Source organism: Harpia harpyja, chromosome 1 (genome assembly GCF_026419915.1).
Source record: "Harpia harpyja isolate bHarHar1 chromosome 1, bHarHar1 primary haplotype, whole genome shotgun sequence".
NCBI lineage: Eukaryota > Metazoa > Chordata > Aves > Accipitriformes > Accipitridae > Harpia > Harpia harpyja.
In genome coordinates, this window is record NC_068940.1 from 67,891,992 (window position 1) to 67,908,042 (window position 16,051).

A 16,051-nucleotide genomic window follows, 5' to 3' on the forward strand; every position below is an offset into this window, starting at 1 on the left:
AACGCTTTTCCCTGTGGTCTCCCCCATGCCTCACCTTCTCAGCTCCTGGGGATATTTTCAAGCGTAAGGTTATACGGCGAGTTAGCATATTCATCAAATGATGGGGAAAAAAAGAAAGGAATACAGGAAAACGCTGTAGTATTTTCATGAAAATGGGGTCTGGGTTTGTTTTTTTTTTTTTTTGCTGAGGTTTTAAAATCTTTGGGGGGGGGGCGGGATCTGCCCTCCCGACCTCCGCCGCGGGGTCCCCGGCCCCGGGGACCCCGCGGCGGAGGCTGGGGCTGGCTTAGAGCTTCCCAGCAGCTGTGACAGCGACCCGTAAGATGGCTGCTGCCATCCCCGGTGCTTTAAGACGGACTGTTAAGGTGGAGGAGCCGCTGCGCTCGGCGGCGGCTGCCCCAAGCTTCGCAGCAAATTAAAAGGGAAAAAATAAAAAAAAAAAAAATCCGGTTTCGCTTAAATTTAAGAGAGAATGATTTTTTTAAAATTTTTTTTAAGCGTCTGAATCATGTTTTAGGATAACAAATAGGTGCTGTATGGTAACAGTCACCTAAGAACCTCTGCATTTTTTTATGCCGGTTAGGTTTCTACTCTCCTCGGTCTTGAAAATGAAACTGTTACTGCTTAGTTTCACTTTCAGCTTTCCCACTATTCTTCGGTAGCAAATGTTACAAGCAAAGAGCCCGTCTGGAACAACATATTGGCTCCTATGAACCGCTTAATGTCCATGCCTGAACATCGACTCACAGTTTTTCTGGGAGCTGCTGTAGCCTTTACATCCCCCAATATGTTTTTCTTTTTTTTTTTTCCTCTCCAAATCACCAGCTTCTCCTTTAAGCGGTAAGCTAATGATATTTAACACAGCATTAGGTTTGCACACCTGCATATAAATTAATTACAAGTTTCAATTCTGAAAATATGTTTACTATTTTCACACAGGTGAGTAACACCACTGGTATTTATTAAGGCCACTCAGCATGCATTTATGTCTGAAGCTGCACAGGCGAGTGTTCACAGGATCACAGCCTAGGCAAATGACCTTATTCTTTCACCTCATTCTTAAAGGTCCTTAAAAGCCTGACAAGTTTTTACTTCCATTAAAGTAAAATCAAAGATGAAAGTTGTTAGGAAGCAGATACTGACTTTGGTTAAAAGCCTGAATATTTGTTTACATTTCATGGTGTGTTTATGAGGTTCTAATGGGAAAAACACTGCTGTATTGCATGCAACAAGGCACTGGTTAGTATAAAGGCAAAAAACACTTTTACTGCAGTTCCTTCTTGAATCCTCAAGTGCATGGCTGTCTTACAACACTACATCTCTTTTTTTCCTTTTTACCTTGCTTCTTACTAGATAACCAGAACAGTAAGTCTACCAGCCTGTGGCTACGGATACAGTTACTATAGTAACATTTATAAACACTAATTTCACTACACATGCAGAACTACTGCCTGCTACTGCAGAGGAGCGGCTTAGAAAGAAATCACTCTTTAACTGCAAATAGGTAAGCCTTTTTTTTTTTTAACTTTAAGCCTGATTTAAGTCATTGCTCTCATTCTAACTTTGTGCAAATATATTGTTTAAAAAAAAAAAAAAGAAAAAAGCTTTACTTTTTGTCTTAAACCACTACAGTGACAAGTAAAATATTACATTCACAATTTTGGCAAGAATAAGGAATGAAAAGATCATTTGCTGGCTGGAGACATGGGACTATAACTTGGGCTGTGTTGACTTGTGATGGCTTCAGTGAATGTAATTTGGCCAAGACAGGTTACGGTACATCAGGGAAAAAACAAAAAATTTGTGCTTTGACATATGAGTGTATACACATCATTCTCGATTTCATATACCCGAGCTGACTTTTTCTGTTGACTGAATTTACAAGCAAGTCCATATTAATTTTCTAATTGTAATGCATGCATAACTCTGAGCACAACAGAGCCACTCTGGTGTTTATTTTTCATCATTAAACATGCACTATGAAGACACTAAATTAGATTCAAACTTAAAGCATTGTCTGAAAAACCCTCGCCACATTTTTCAGTTTCTGCCCTTCAGGGCATGTCAATGGTTTCGCACAAGTCGAACTGACTATGAAACCTGCATTTAGCAAGGAAGCGCTGGTGGGAGCCAAGCTACCTGCTGCCTGCCTGTGCTGCTCAGCTCACAAACTCAGGTGAGTAGCCGGGTGACTTCAGGAAGACTACTCATCTGCATCAAATTAAGCAAGCCAGGAGCTGGATGAGACCCGGTGCCAGCTCCTGTGATTCTCAGGTCTCCCTCAGGCTGCTGATAACCCCAAGGAGGTGCCTGCTCAGAGCCCGTGCTCCCAGCAGATGTGCATCTCGCATTTGTTGCCCTTGCCCAAATTCGCTGTGAGCACCTGACAGGCTTAAATGCAAGAGCATGCGGGTTGTTCCAGCAAAGGAGGCGGTTGCATTCTTGATGCCAAGTCACAAAAGAGGAAATTAAAATGCATTTTAGGGTGTGCCTGACGCCTGGTTATTACCTAGCTGTCATTTTGGGCTTTTGGGGCCTATCTCAGTCATGTAAGTTAAAGAATGACTCAACTGAGAGCCTAATGCTGAATGCTACCTCTCTGAGAGGGACCTCGCAGCCTGCGGCCATGCCCTGGGAGCCCACCCGTATCCCTCATTCCTGTCTCCCAGCCGAGAGGAGCGAGTGTGCCCAACCCAGCCCTCTCTCCCTCCTTTTGTTCAAGATGGAACTTTCTTCCTGCTCTCCCACCTGTTTTTATTCTTGCCATTGAATGCAAATGTGAAAAGCGGAGCTCTTGCCCCTCTGGGGAATTTCTTCAAGTATAAAAGCCTATTGTGTCCTTTCATTAGCGCATTCCTTGTGGGTGAAGTGGCCTCCCTCTTGGCCACCACACATTCAGGACTGCTATCAATATTTTATGAATCACTGGAAGTATTAACAGTACAAAAGTTTTGTTCATTGTGCTGTCTCTATTATCTTGTCGGCTTCCCATGGTGCTTACATGTGACTTTAATAATGCAGATGGCAGACATTCCCACTAGGCCTTTGTCTGTTATAGGGAACCTCACACCCCAATTACCCAGTTTTTAAAGGAAAAAAATGTGAAAAAAGAATGGAGAAAATGTCATCGCCACACTCATGACTGTTTTAGTAACACAAATTTCTTGTTAGTGATGGAGCACTTAGCAGTTTTTATTCACTTCTTACCCAGAGGATGCCCTTCTTGACTGCAGTCAGTTTTGATTTAACACAAGCCAAGTGAGAAAACTAAAGGCTGGGCTTATGGAGCACAGGACATTTACTGCCTTTGCCAGTACAATGTGAAGTGTGTGTGCGAATTTCAGAGGCTGCTTGTTAAAGTTAGTCATCTGCAGTCACTGCATAGGCTTACACTGTTCTTTCATGGTAGCCAGAGCTCTGGATTGCTTCATGCAAACCTGGGATGTACTGTCTATTTTCTCCTTACCTTTTTTTTCTTCTGCCTCCGCACAAGTTGTTTTTTTGTTTTGTTTATTCCTTTCTCTAACATCCTTTTCTCTTCTTCCTGCCACTTAATATGCAGCAGAGATCACCACCATTCTCTAGGACCCTGGTCAACATACTTTGTGCTTTGACAGTTTTCCTGACTAACCACCCCATGCCTGCGTAGGGCAGGTCAGTCAGTGCTGGCAGCCTTACAGACCCCTGGGCGACTGGCACAGGCTCAGCTGGCAGGGGGTGGGAAGGAAGCAGCCTCTTTTCTGCTACCTGCACCCTTTTATTTCTGTAAGATAAATTTACACTGGCCTAAGCACATCTGACCGTGCAAGCCCCCTCCTGGGTCTTCCCCATATCTGTGTGGGAGAGCACCTGGAAATCCTAAGAACTATGGACAAAACTGCAAGCATCTCAGTTAAACCACAGATATTAAACAGGTTAAAAATCTCCATTTAGACCAACCGTAATCATGGTGTGTACAGCTGGGAAAAGCAGAGGAATTCCAGGAGTACAGCAGTAACTCCAGACTTGGATTTGTGGGATGAGGGAGACAGGGTGTCACTGGCAGGAGAGTGCAGGAGGCACAGTGACATTATCTTCATCCATCTGCTGCTTCTGCCACCACTTTCTCCTTGCGGATCCCCAAAACCTCACGTGCCTCCCCTGCCATGCTGAGCTCAGCGGGCTTGCAGCCTCTCTGCCCCACGCAGGCACTCAGTGGGTTACGAACTGCTGCCTCTGCCCTGCCAAGACAGACCTAGCTACTGAGAACAGGTGCAAAATATCCGGAGTGTAGAAAGAGCTGGTTTTGCCATTGTTTTGCTACTCCCATTTCCCAGTTCGATGCTTCCTCCCAGCTGAGGAGTTGCACCTCTGCCTAAGCAGACTGTCACAAATTATATTTCTCACCCAAGAAGACCTAATGATGGGGACCCTTTCCACTTTATAGGATGATGTAAAACCAGTTGGCCTGGAATCCCAGGATTCCAGTTTTGGACAACACTTAAGAAGATAAATAAGGAGACTAATTATCTTAATTTATCCCATAATTATTTTAATTATTAATCACTTCCTTCTTTCTTGCCTATTATGAGGTCTAGGGGTGGGAGTGTTCCCAAGTCCCCAAGGCAGGCTCTGCTCCTGGCATGATCCTGTGACTCACCAGGTTCATCTTTATCTCTTCCCACACCTTTCATAACAAGACTTCCTTGAAGCTGCATCGTTGCTTCTGGGGATACAGTAAGCAGGGTTCTACACACACCTGAGTTGACTCACTCGGGAGAAGATGTCGTGTTCCTTCTGGAGCATTCCCTTTGCAGATGGTTTTGGAGACTGAGAGGGCCAGCCCTGCTAAAAGGGGTGGAAGGCGTCGGGCATGGCTGCTGGGTTATCAAATGAGTTTGTCTTTTCAGGTAGAGAGTTTTTCAGAGGTCTTGTATGCATTTAATAAAGGCTACTTAAGGTTTTTCAAATAAGATATAAGATCTTTGCTGATTTGGCCAAAGGTGATCATGTAAAACTGGGACCTGGTAAGGCAGCCCCTGCACAGGTGACAGTGCTTGCCTGTACCTTGGCTTGGGCTGTGCCACAGGGCATGCACTGCACAGCACTGTCAACCTGCACCATGGCAAATGCTGCAGCCCCACCGACCACCCGTGGTGGCTCCTTGGCAGGGCCCAGTCCCAGTGGTGCCGAGTCCCCACCGTGGCTTCTGTAAGCAGGTACGATGCATTCGCTAACAATTTTCCAGGGGAGGTGCCGCTACCGAACTGTGCAACAGGCAGAGGGAAGGGAAATCTGTCAGGAGGAGAGGAGCAGGGCTGAAGGCAGGGAGGCAACGGGAGCCATACCGTGGCATCACAGGCACGTGGGAAAGGGGGGACCGAGAGGGAAGCGCTGGCTGAGGCATGAGCAGAGGAAGGGCAGGGCAAGAAGTAAAGCAGGGAAGAAGGAAGAAACAGGCAAGGAAGCTGGTGCTGATTCAGCAAGAATTTGCAGCAGTGAGGCCTGTTTATACATATTAACTGAAAATAGCATGACCTCCATTTTACATCATACAGCCCTCCTCTGCCTCCTCCTGTGACCCGCAGGCAGGCAGGCAGGTATCTTTCCAGTGCTGGTTTCAGCATCAGTAATAGTCACTGTTTTCTAAGGCTACAAGTATGTAGCAAATAATAATAATAATAATAAAAACAAGTCTCACAGAGGAAGGAGTTCAGGACTAGAGATTGTGTAAGTTAAGTGCTGACTGTGATAAAGGTAAGCGAGGAAGAAGCACGCTCTGGGTGGAGACAGGAACGACGTGTCAGAGGGAGATGACTGCATCTGGGACTCCTCTGTTTGGATACAAATCAGGTCCTGGGTCCTCAAAGCTCAATTAGCAACATCTTCACTAATTAAAAAATGAGATTGTAGTGCCAAACTGCAGAAACAGAAAATAATCTCACCTTGCTATATGAACAGCGAGCAACTCCAAGTGCCACAGCTAGAGAGGGTTGCCAGAAATACGAGGTTTACTGGGATGATGGTGTCCTCTGCCATACAAGTCCCTGGCCTGCAGCCTTGTGCCCTTCCTCAGTTCTGCCCCTCTTACAGACAGGGCAGTGGATGGCAGAGAGGTGAAGCAGCCTCCCTCTCCTAGCAGCAGGACTAAGCACTGACCAAAAGGCTCTTTGTTGTGACACAAACAGTAAATATGGTTTTTGCCCTTGAAAACACGTACGATCTCAAACTGTGGTTCACCCCCTGTTCTTCTACATCTTCTAATTTTTTTTTTTTTTTACTGCTTCTATTTTTAGCTCAGAACATTAAACAGTGCTGGGTTTTGGCTCCCTAAATAGGCACAGGGAAACTGCAGTGAGTTAGAAAGCTGAATTTTTTCTTTTGCTCTCTGAGGCTGAGAGCGCTTTAGCTTCATGTATTGTGTTGTCACCATCTCACTGTTATCCTTTAACCTGACAGCAAAAAACTTGCAAGTCTGTATCTGTTCCTGATGAGGGAAATGCAAGGAAGGAGAGAAGGAAATACAGACTAATCTTTTTACTTCATAAGAGATCAACAAAGTAAATGTTTCCTTTTTTTATTTCATTTTTACAAGGTTTTCAGCTATTAACATAAGCAGTGTATGCATACTATAAAAAATTAACATCAGGGCTGTCCTTTTAATAATTATGAGCAAAATGATTGCAACTGAAGAGTTGTAGCATATCTTGTTGTTCTACATGAATTATTACCTATATTATCCTGGTTATTTACACACTGTAATAAAGTGGGACTGTTTTGGTGCTCTGAAATTGTGATTTGTTAACACTTACACCCATTTACAGATACACAAACATCTACAGAGTATGTTTGCTATGAATTAAGTTTACTGAGGTCAAACTAGCATTTTGTTGAAAGTTTTCAATTTCCTGTCTCTAATCCAAGGGGCTTTTATGTACACTAAATGTAAAATGGGTTCATATTTAAAAGGCTGACAAAAAGCAGCTTACTGGATTTTCTGTATATATTAGTCCTAATTTTTCTCACGCCTGAATGCATCATCACGATGACAGCAGTGAAAAGGCTTGTGCGATCTCCCAGTCTCAAATTCAAACTATGCAGAAAAAAGGAAAAGGGATCTGCGCAAGCATATCTTTCCCTGCTATTTTAATCATGTGCCTCCTTATCTGGCCCTATTAAAGGGGTGCAGCATTTCTAGAGGAGGCTGATGCTCACCTCTTGTGGAGAGATGGACTTTCCCATAAACTGGTCCTACAGCAGATTGAGAGCTGTAGCCACCTGCAAGCTCACCTCTGCAAGGACAAGGTATACTACAGTGTCATAAGCGGTTTTTAAGTGGCACCATCCTCTACTAAAGAGCCCAATTATAAAATTATAAGAAGAAAATATATCTCAGCTAATCAGAGGCATTTGATTCTTTAACATGTATTGACATTAATTGAAGGTGGAGGAGGTTGGGGCTTCATCTTTTAATGCTCCAGTAATTCTCAAACAGTTGAAGGAATTTTGTCAAACCACCATTACCACAGGAAAAAAGTGCATGCCTTGAAAAACAAATCATGGAAATGCTTATAACCCAGAGGTGATGAACAGAAATAATGAGAGAGAAGAAACTGTACTTCCCAGCTGAAATCCTGGAAGAGACAACAGTTCCAAAATAGTTACTTTAAGGTGTGGCTGTATCAAGTTTAAGGAGAGAGCCCCAGAAAATGGATGAGGTTGAAGCAGGATGAAATTACACTTGCAATGATGCTGTGGGATATTACCGCTGCTAAACCACTGTTGTTTGCCCTGGTGGTGGATTAACAGCAGCTAACAATGGTCACTGAAAGTCAGAAATCTCAGAACAGAGAATACAATAAAACCCTGTAATATGTGCATTTTTGTCTGATATTTCTCATCCATACGCACATAAATACTAAATGCTAAATAAACAAACCAAGCTTAATTGACTTAATAAGCAAACCCTACGCTTTCATGCTTAGTAGTCAGATGATGTATAGGCTGGCAAGCTGAGCTTCTCACAGTGTCAGGATTTTGTGTTATTATGGTGTCTGTACACGTATGTTATGTTCTGATCTACGGGGAGAGGATGTTATCCAAGCAGCTGTAAGGCTTAGCTGCGCATCATCTTATAGATCACAGCGGCCATTCGAACAATTTTAACTTCATCTGCTGCCTAAGCAATATTGATATTTCCTCTGTATGTTATATACATATTTTCTTACCCATTTCAAATTATAGGCAGAATTCTTAGTGCTGCTACCAATAGGGTCGCTTCATGTTTCCAGTAACTTAAAACTCTGCCAGATATTAACAGTTCATACTTAGATTTTCCAAGCCTGAAGCAGAATCATTTGAAAAAGTTCCAGGTAATATGGTTTAGCTCTTTCCGAGAATGTGATTTGAAAAATATGGTGTTTTGCTTGTATTAAACCGAAATTCTAATAACTATTTTATAGAGAAGCTCTAAGATTGTCAGGTTTTAAACTAGGGCTTGGAAACTTGGCTGAGGTGGCATCAGTAGCACACCTTTTGTCATTCTTGTAAATTTACCCAAATCAGAGCAAGTTACAATAAAAGACGCATTGGTTTGCCGGTGCTGAGTAGACACATGCCCATGTGTAGGTCCCCTCTGCACCGGCTGGCCTCTTATTAGGGAGTGCCTCCCTAGGACTCACTCTACAGCTCTGACTCTTGGGTTTGTGGCACCAGGTGCCAGACCTAAGAATAGTAAGAGAGCATCAAGGAAGGAGACTGAGGAGAGACCGACCGAGCTGGCAAGGAAGGGGAGACTGGAGCAAGGAGTTGAAGTGGGAGAAAGGAGGTGCATGGGGACAGGACGAAGATAATTAGCTTTAGCTGGAGACTGGGCAGAGAGGCTTGTGTGGGCTAGACCTTACGGTGTCCTGCAGTACCTGGCCTCGATTCCACATTTTCAGCCTCGTTGCTCTTCTGCGAGCTCTGTTGCAAAGCACGTCTCTCCTTCCATCCTGATGGCTGGAGAATACAGAGGGCATGCGCTGCTGCTCGCAGGTTCTTGCAGCTCAACGAGCAGGGGTGTTTCCCGCAGACCTAAAAGCTCAAACACTGCTTGCCCATTTGATACTACTTTTGTTCTTCATTGTGCTTGATTTAGAAACTGACACATTCAAAATCCATTCTACATTAAAGGAACATGAACATTGCAAAATCTAGCTCTTGTAAGCAAGGAAAAGCAATAGAACATTGTCCACATAAATGTAATTTACCTTCTGTGTACCTAAATACGATGGTGTAAAGTAATTTTTTTCCAGTTGATGTCTGAAGTCCTCACAACTAAAACTGATGGCAATGAGAGAGATTTGATTAAAGAGATACATCAATGCTTCTGGTCCTGTTTCATATTTCGCATGCAAGATTGGTAGATTTTTATCTTAATCTTGAATATGCCTTTTTTTTTTTTCCAAGTAGGAATTACACTCCACTACCATGTCTGGAAAGTAATGCACAGATACAGAAAAGCTGATGAGGAACTACGTCATATTTACAGTTCTGACAGTGTGAAGGCACAGGGCTATGCATTGAATCACAAGCAGGAAACAACTGACTGAAACCTCACTAGGTACAGGAATAACCTAAATTGTGTCATGAACTCTGTATTTCCAAACATTTCACTTCTTGAATTTGCTGTATTACTGATTTTTAACATAGTTACTAGTTACAATTTTTATACAATCTCACATGGGTTTCCCAGTTTCTTGACCATGTATGCATTAGTATGCAATGATGCAATTCAGTTTATAAGAGAGTGAGAACAAAGGTTAGGTACATGTAGTGTTACCTAATATTAAAATGTTGAAATATGAAAACTCTTAACATATTCAACTCCTTTATAGAATGACATGGGAAGAAAAATCTCAGGACAAATCAAACCCACCTGATTTTGAACTTTCCAGAGATCAGGAAGATCACCTGGAGAAGGTCACAATTGCACCTGAGAACAATGATTCTAAGCACATTTCAATTTTTTGCTCTGCATGTCAACAAACAATATATCCAGACCACCTTCTTTATCATAAAAAAACCCACAAAGCCCTAACTTTGCTGGGCTTTGATAGCCCACAAACAAAAACTGACAACAAAACACTTTTGGCTCAGAGACAGCAACTAATTTCAAAATTGACCAAGATTCCTAAATATTCTGAGACACATAGGCAGAAGATTGATTATTCATTTGAATTCCTTATGGATAACCACACTCCGACATCATATCGTGATCTTGCTAGTATTAACAATCCTAGTACTTTTAAGAAAGTAAATAATTCTTTAATAAAAGCATTATCAATTTGCCAAGATAAAAATTCCACATGGCAGGGAGACATGGAAGACAGATTTATTGTGCTCAACAACTATGGAAATAGGTCAGATACATGTTTTCTAGGGTTAGTTGATGGCTCTCATGGTGTAACAGCTGCAGAAACAGTTGCAGCAGAGCTTCCACTTTTATTTCTTGACCAGCTTGCTCAAACAGATTCCTCCTACAAAAAGAGTGAGGATGAACAGCAAATTATAGATTCTTTTGCCACAGTAATCAAAGCAGATTACAGGGAAAAAGAGAAGTTTTTCTCTGATAAACCAGACAATGGCGAGACCAACAAGACCAATATTTACGAATGGATTCACAAAGCATATGCCAAGTCCTTTTGGAGAATGGATAGACTTTTACGACTGGGAAGGAATGAGGTTTCCAAAGTTCGCTGGAGTGGCTGTTCAGTGGTTACCTGTTTGGTGGAAAGAATCCCCAGCAAAGAGACAGATGGCACTGAGGAAGAAGGAAGAAAACATTCTGAAAACAATACACATAGTCCATTAACCAGGACAGCCAAAGGTGCTACTGGGTTACTACACGTTGCCAATACAGGTATGTACGTTCCAGACCAGGATTTTTTTTGCCTAATAAAGAGTGAAAAAAATAAGCTAATCTAGAGATTTGTTGGCAGTAGATATTTGGAGATAAAAAGCTGCAATTGCTTTAACTTGACAACGTGAAGGAGACATGATAAATTCCCTTGCAACTGATACTGGTATCAGGCAGTAAGTATTAAGCTTATCTAATAAGTACCTTCAATATATTTGAGTTAAAGCAGTGAAGTCAATTTACTAATGCAAAAGACACAGTTAATAAACATTCCGTAATACTACTCTTACAGAGGTCACTTGTGTAAAGACAATTTTTTTTTTTAAATCAAGATGAAGTTTAAGGTGTCATCATTTTAGGGCAGACAAGCATAACTTCTGATTTTACATCTGATAAATTCCTTGTGTCAATGACACATGCTCAGGATATTCCTTTTATTCATTTGTTTCATTGAGACTAAGTGACACCACATTTTGCTACCAGCAAACTGAAAACATGATCTGGTGGGGATCATCTGAATTATTAATTTCTGAACTAGGAATTGGTTGTTATTTACTGTTGTTACAGAAGATCTATTCAGACCTGTTTCCTCATGAAGTGGAGACCTGCTTTGCCTTTCTATAGTGTAGAAAATCAGTTACTAATCACAATCAGAAATACTGATACATTCATAATGCTTCTCCACCCAGTCCTGCTGCAGGAAACACTAGACAAAGCTCTTGCAGTTCTTAGGAACTCCAGTCATTGTATCTTCCCACTTGGTGATTTTTGTTACCAGTTAAGTTCTCCTGTGTACAGAAGACAGGTGTAAGATTACAAGCAAGATACTTGCTTTCCCATGAAGGAGTACACAAGCAGAATTACATAAAAAAAAGCCATTGGGTGAAGAGTCTCAAATGGATTTGTGTCTACGGTTATGTTCTCTGGTGTCTTCCAGTCTCCGCTTGAAGCACATGCCCAGCACTGTAACACTTTTCTATCACTCTCCCTAGCATGAGTAAGGAGCATGCTAACACTGCAACTTTCCATCACCAGGGGCACTCATTCCTCCTCAGATGAGTGTATTCACAAAACTTTTAAGACTTCTTCATATTTCTTCACATAAAATTTGACTGAAATTAATCAAGAGGGTCAAAGTTCAGTAAAGGGAAAACCATTTGAAAGGCTTCATTTTTTTCAGGAGGCAAAAACCCCCAACCCCTAAAAACATATTCCACACTTGGAAAAACTAAAAAAGTATTTTTGCTTAACAATAATATGCAATCCTCTGCCAGTCTGAGGAACACTATAAACAAACTTGAATATGCACTGACACAAGTAACTGTGGTCTACCCCCTCCCTTTCCTCCATCTTCCCAGTGCTTGTTGCTATATCCATACTTCCTCTACCTCCAACAAGCATTTCTGCTGCGACCAGAACTTTACTGTTACTGGTATCAAAATTGGTAGTTTAGCACTAGCACAGATATTCTTGCAAGAGATGCAGTCACACCTTTAACTGAATACAGGAGTACTCACATAAAGGTTGTAATGTTTTCAGAACTAACAAATGCATTTGTTTTCACCTTATTGGGTAAGAAACCAACTTTTATTACAATGAGCTTGAGAGGTAGGATGAAGGTAAGAAAATTTGGTAGAGAATTCAACCAACCTAAGTTTTCTGGTTCTAGTTACCTGCCTCCATCCTTCCCTCCCAGATGATATTTTCTGCTGGCTGCAATTAAAGATACTGTAAACTCAAGCTCTGCTAATGAGTTAAGGCTTGAAGTTGATCAGAGATACTTCAAACCTTTTATGATTAAAGTCCACATTTTTGAATGACTTCTAAATACACATTTATTTAATCTAATACACTTAATTTTCCACCAATTGTATCACATCAAAGAAAAAGATTTGCACAACAAGCTTCATTTTCCCTCCAGGAATGTGTTCTTACAGAAGTATAGACATGTTCCTTCAGCACCAGGTAAGCAACTGAAGAGGATGGTCAGATACGAGGAGCAGGAGATGGTGGCATTGGCCAGCTTTGTCTTCTTCATTTAGTCCCACATTGAGAAGTCAGCTAGTTTTTGTCGATTCTTTTGCCCTGTCTCTGGTTTGCAGACAAGCAACTTGCATCCAAAAGCGACTAGATTTTATTCTTTCTTGCAGTCAAATTGTTCCACATGGGTTATATTATGCCCTTTGTTATGCTTACAGCTGGTGGTCTTACTCAGAGGGTTCAAAGGAAATTTTAGACAATCTTCTAGCTGTCCATGGAAATCGGACGAAGGAGGAGGGAGCAAGCACAAGGAAACATTCACACAACATAACTTAAGGCATCTACATTCTATAATCAATAGAACAGGTGTATCCTTCAGTTTGATATTCTGAATCACATTCTAGAGAAACGTGCCTTCACACAGACTACACTTAGCTGCCTCCTACACTAGACAATGCCAATACTTTCCAAGAAATACAACTACTGTATAAGCAGTGCCTACTTATAAACACTTTCCAGACATCCGTGCCCTAGTCTAGCCAGATGGTACTAAAAATACAATATAAATGAACATGCTGCAGCCAGATTAGCACCTGGAAAGCTACCATCCAACTCAAGTTCCTTCTGTAAGACACCACTTTTGCCCTTGTACCAACACATGGGAGCAGACCAGTCAACCCCCAACACAAAAAATGGTCTTCTCCCACTGTAGCCATAGAGGATCTCAAACAGTACATCACTTTGTTTCAGAGCTGCTTGCCTTTACACTCTACATTCAAGTCTGACAAGACTAGACACCCAGAGTGCTGCAATTTCTAACACTTTTCATTCTCAGCCTGCAGATTTCAAAAGTGTTGAGGGCAAGGTAAAGTACCTAAAGGAAAGAAGTTAGTCATTGACTCCTCGTGATGACTGTGAGAACTCTTGCTCCGTTGGGTCCCTTAACTGAGGCCAAGATTTAAGGCATCATGTTAGTAAACTGTAAATTCTACACGATGTCCAAATTATTTTCAGGTACTAGAAATTTTATACTGCTAAAAATAGTCTGAACCTGAAACTTCTTGATGAGTTCATTCAGCCATAATAGTTTGAAAGCATACACTCTACTAGGAAAAAAAAAAAAAAAAAAAGGAGTATTTGAGAAAAATATGCACTCTTGCTTAAAAAACAGTCAAGGTGCAACATTTCTATCAGACTGCACTTTAAGCAGAATGAAACGTCACTTAAGACTCCTCATAAGAGTTTAGTTGCAGTCGGAAGAATAAGGTTCTGGAATAGTCTTCTGAATAATGGGAGGGGAAAAAAAACACAGAAAACTGCTGTAAAATAGAACCAGATTCATTGACGGACATATTGTTGCCTGTGGCAGTAGATAACTGAACTATGACCCGAGTTTTTTTCCCAGTCCCTAGCAAAAGGCTAACTGCTGATGTAACAGCAGTATCTTAAAAAAAAAAAATCAGTATGCTATAATACAAAATATTACCTTATTTCATTTTTAGGTAATGCACATGCAGTCTTATGTAAGAATGGAAAGAGTCACTGCCTCTCAAAAGAGCACAGCACTTCTAATGTAAGCGAGAGAAAACGCATACTTCAGAATGGTGGAAACATCAGCACTAATGAACCAGATGGATTAGTAGAGGGGTACCTGAGAACTACAAGGGGTCTTGGACATCATGGCAATCCAGTACTGAAAAGATCTGTTATACCTGTACCTCATACCATATCTGTCCCTATTGATGATAATTGTCAGTTTCTTATTTTAGCTTCTAATGGGCTTTGGGAGGTTTTGGATTACAATGAAGTACTTGCATTAACTCTAACAACATTCACTCATTATTTGAGAATGTATGAACGTATTCAACAAAGTGCACCTTCTCCATGTAAGTGTCAGTATTTGATGCCCCTCACTGAAGACAACTTAAATGACTCAAAGGCTGTTGAAGATCTGCAACATGGAATAGAGATACTGTATTCCAATAAAGACATTCTTCTCACTGACTCAAAAGGTAACCTGCAACAAAATAAGCCAAAATGTTCTAGGAGGAACTATTTGCCAAGTGAAGATGGTGTGCTTAAGGAAACCAACGACCACAAAAATCAAGCTGATCCAGAACTGTCTCTTTTCAGTAACAATGAAGTAAATTCACAGAACATAGAAATAAAACAGTTTGATTCTACCACACAAGGTGGCTCTGAAAAACTGAAACACTTTGAGGAAAGAAAAGTTTATGTATGTAACATCTTTCAGCCACAGCCACAGACTGCAGAGCAAGAAGAAACAGACACTGACACTTTCTGTGCAACAGGTCCAAGTCGCACCCATAAACAGCTGCAAGAGAATGTACTGGCAATAGGGTTTAAAGACATGAAACAGCCCCCAAAAGATAGAAAAGCATGCCTATCTCCAAAAGATACAAAAGCATGCCTATCTAATTATGACTCAGGTCCACAACTGGCACAAAAAATGGACTCCAAGATATTTTGTGACAAACCTGCAAGTTACACTGGTCAAGAACTGCTAAAGACTCTATCACCAGTGGGTTCTAAAGCAGCATCACAGTTTGAAGAGGACACAAAAACATACCTGTCCAATTGCAAATCACAAACTGCGGGAAGAGGCAGAGTCACCCCTGAGACACTCTATGACAATGCAGCAAGCTACATTAGCGAACAACTGGTAAAGACTGCATTAGCTGCAGGTTCAAGAGATAATATTACTATTTTGATTGTACTTCTAAATGGATGCGATGAGATACCCAATTACCTCAACATTTAAAAATCTATCATAGGATAACTGGAGTGCCACAGTACATACAGTACAAGCTTATGTTTAGCCGTGTCATGTATTTACTTGTAATCATCTTAAATGCTGACCCATACAGTAAATCAGACATCTTGTCTGGAACTGTGCAAATGCAATAAAACCTTCTGAAACTTTCAATAAGAAAGAGTAATCAAAAATCTTCTTTTCTTTTTTTTAAACCACTTTATTCAAACCTGAGCACCTCAATATAAAACTAAACACTGGTGAACTGTCATTTTCCTTGCTAAACCCAGATTACTGCAAATTTAAAATCTGCATGAGTAAGTTTCTGCTATCAGTTCAACATTTAAATAGACTAATTCATCTCTTCTGACACACTTGGTAGATTTCATATAATGAAAATAACTAAAAGAATTAGTGCA

At 41.2% G+C, this 16,051-nt stretch overlaps 1 protein-coding gene across 4 annotated transcripts; it reads left to right on the forward strand.

Moving 5' to 3' along the window:
• Nucleotides 1–254: 254 nt before the first annotated feature.
• PP2D1 (protein phosphatase 2C like domain containing 1) lies at nt 255–15,788 on the forward strand. Of its 4 annotated transcripts, none has more exons than XM_052798454.1 (4): nt 255–840; nt 940–1,504; nt 9,858–10,882; nt 14,362–15,788. In XM_052798454.1, exons 2-4 carry the CDS (start codon nt 1,437–1,439, stop codon nt 15,639–15,641), a joined length of 2,373 nt encoding a protein of 790 aa, XP_052654414.1. In that variant the 5' UTR covers nt 255–840; nt 940–1,436; the 3' UTR covers nt 15,642–15,788. The 4 variants fall into 4 exon arrangements, with proteins under 4 accessions (XP_052654414.1, XP_052654422.1, XP_052654404.1 ...); XM_052798462.1 differs by having other exon boundaries at nt 1,354–1,504; XM_052798470.1 differs by adding an exon at nt 9,433–9,583 and having other exon boundaries at nt 256–1,504.
• Nucleotides 15,789–16,051: the final 263 nt, after the last annotated feature.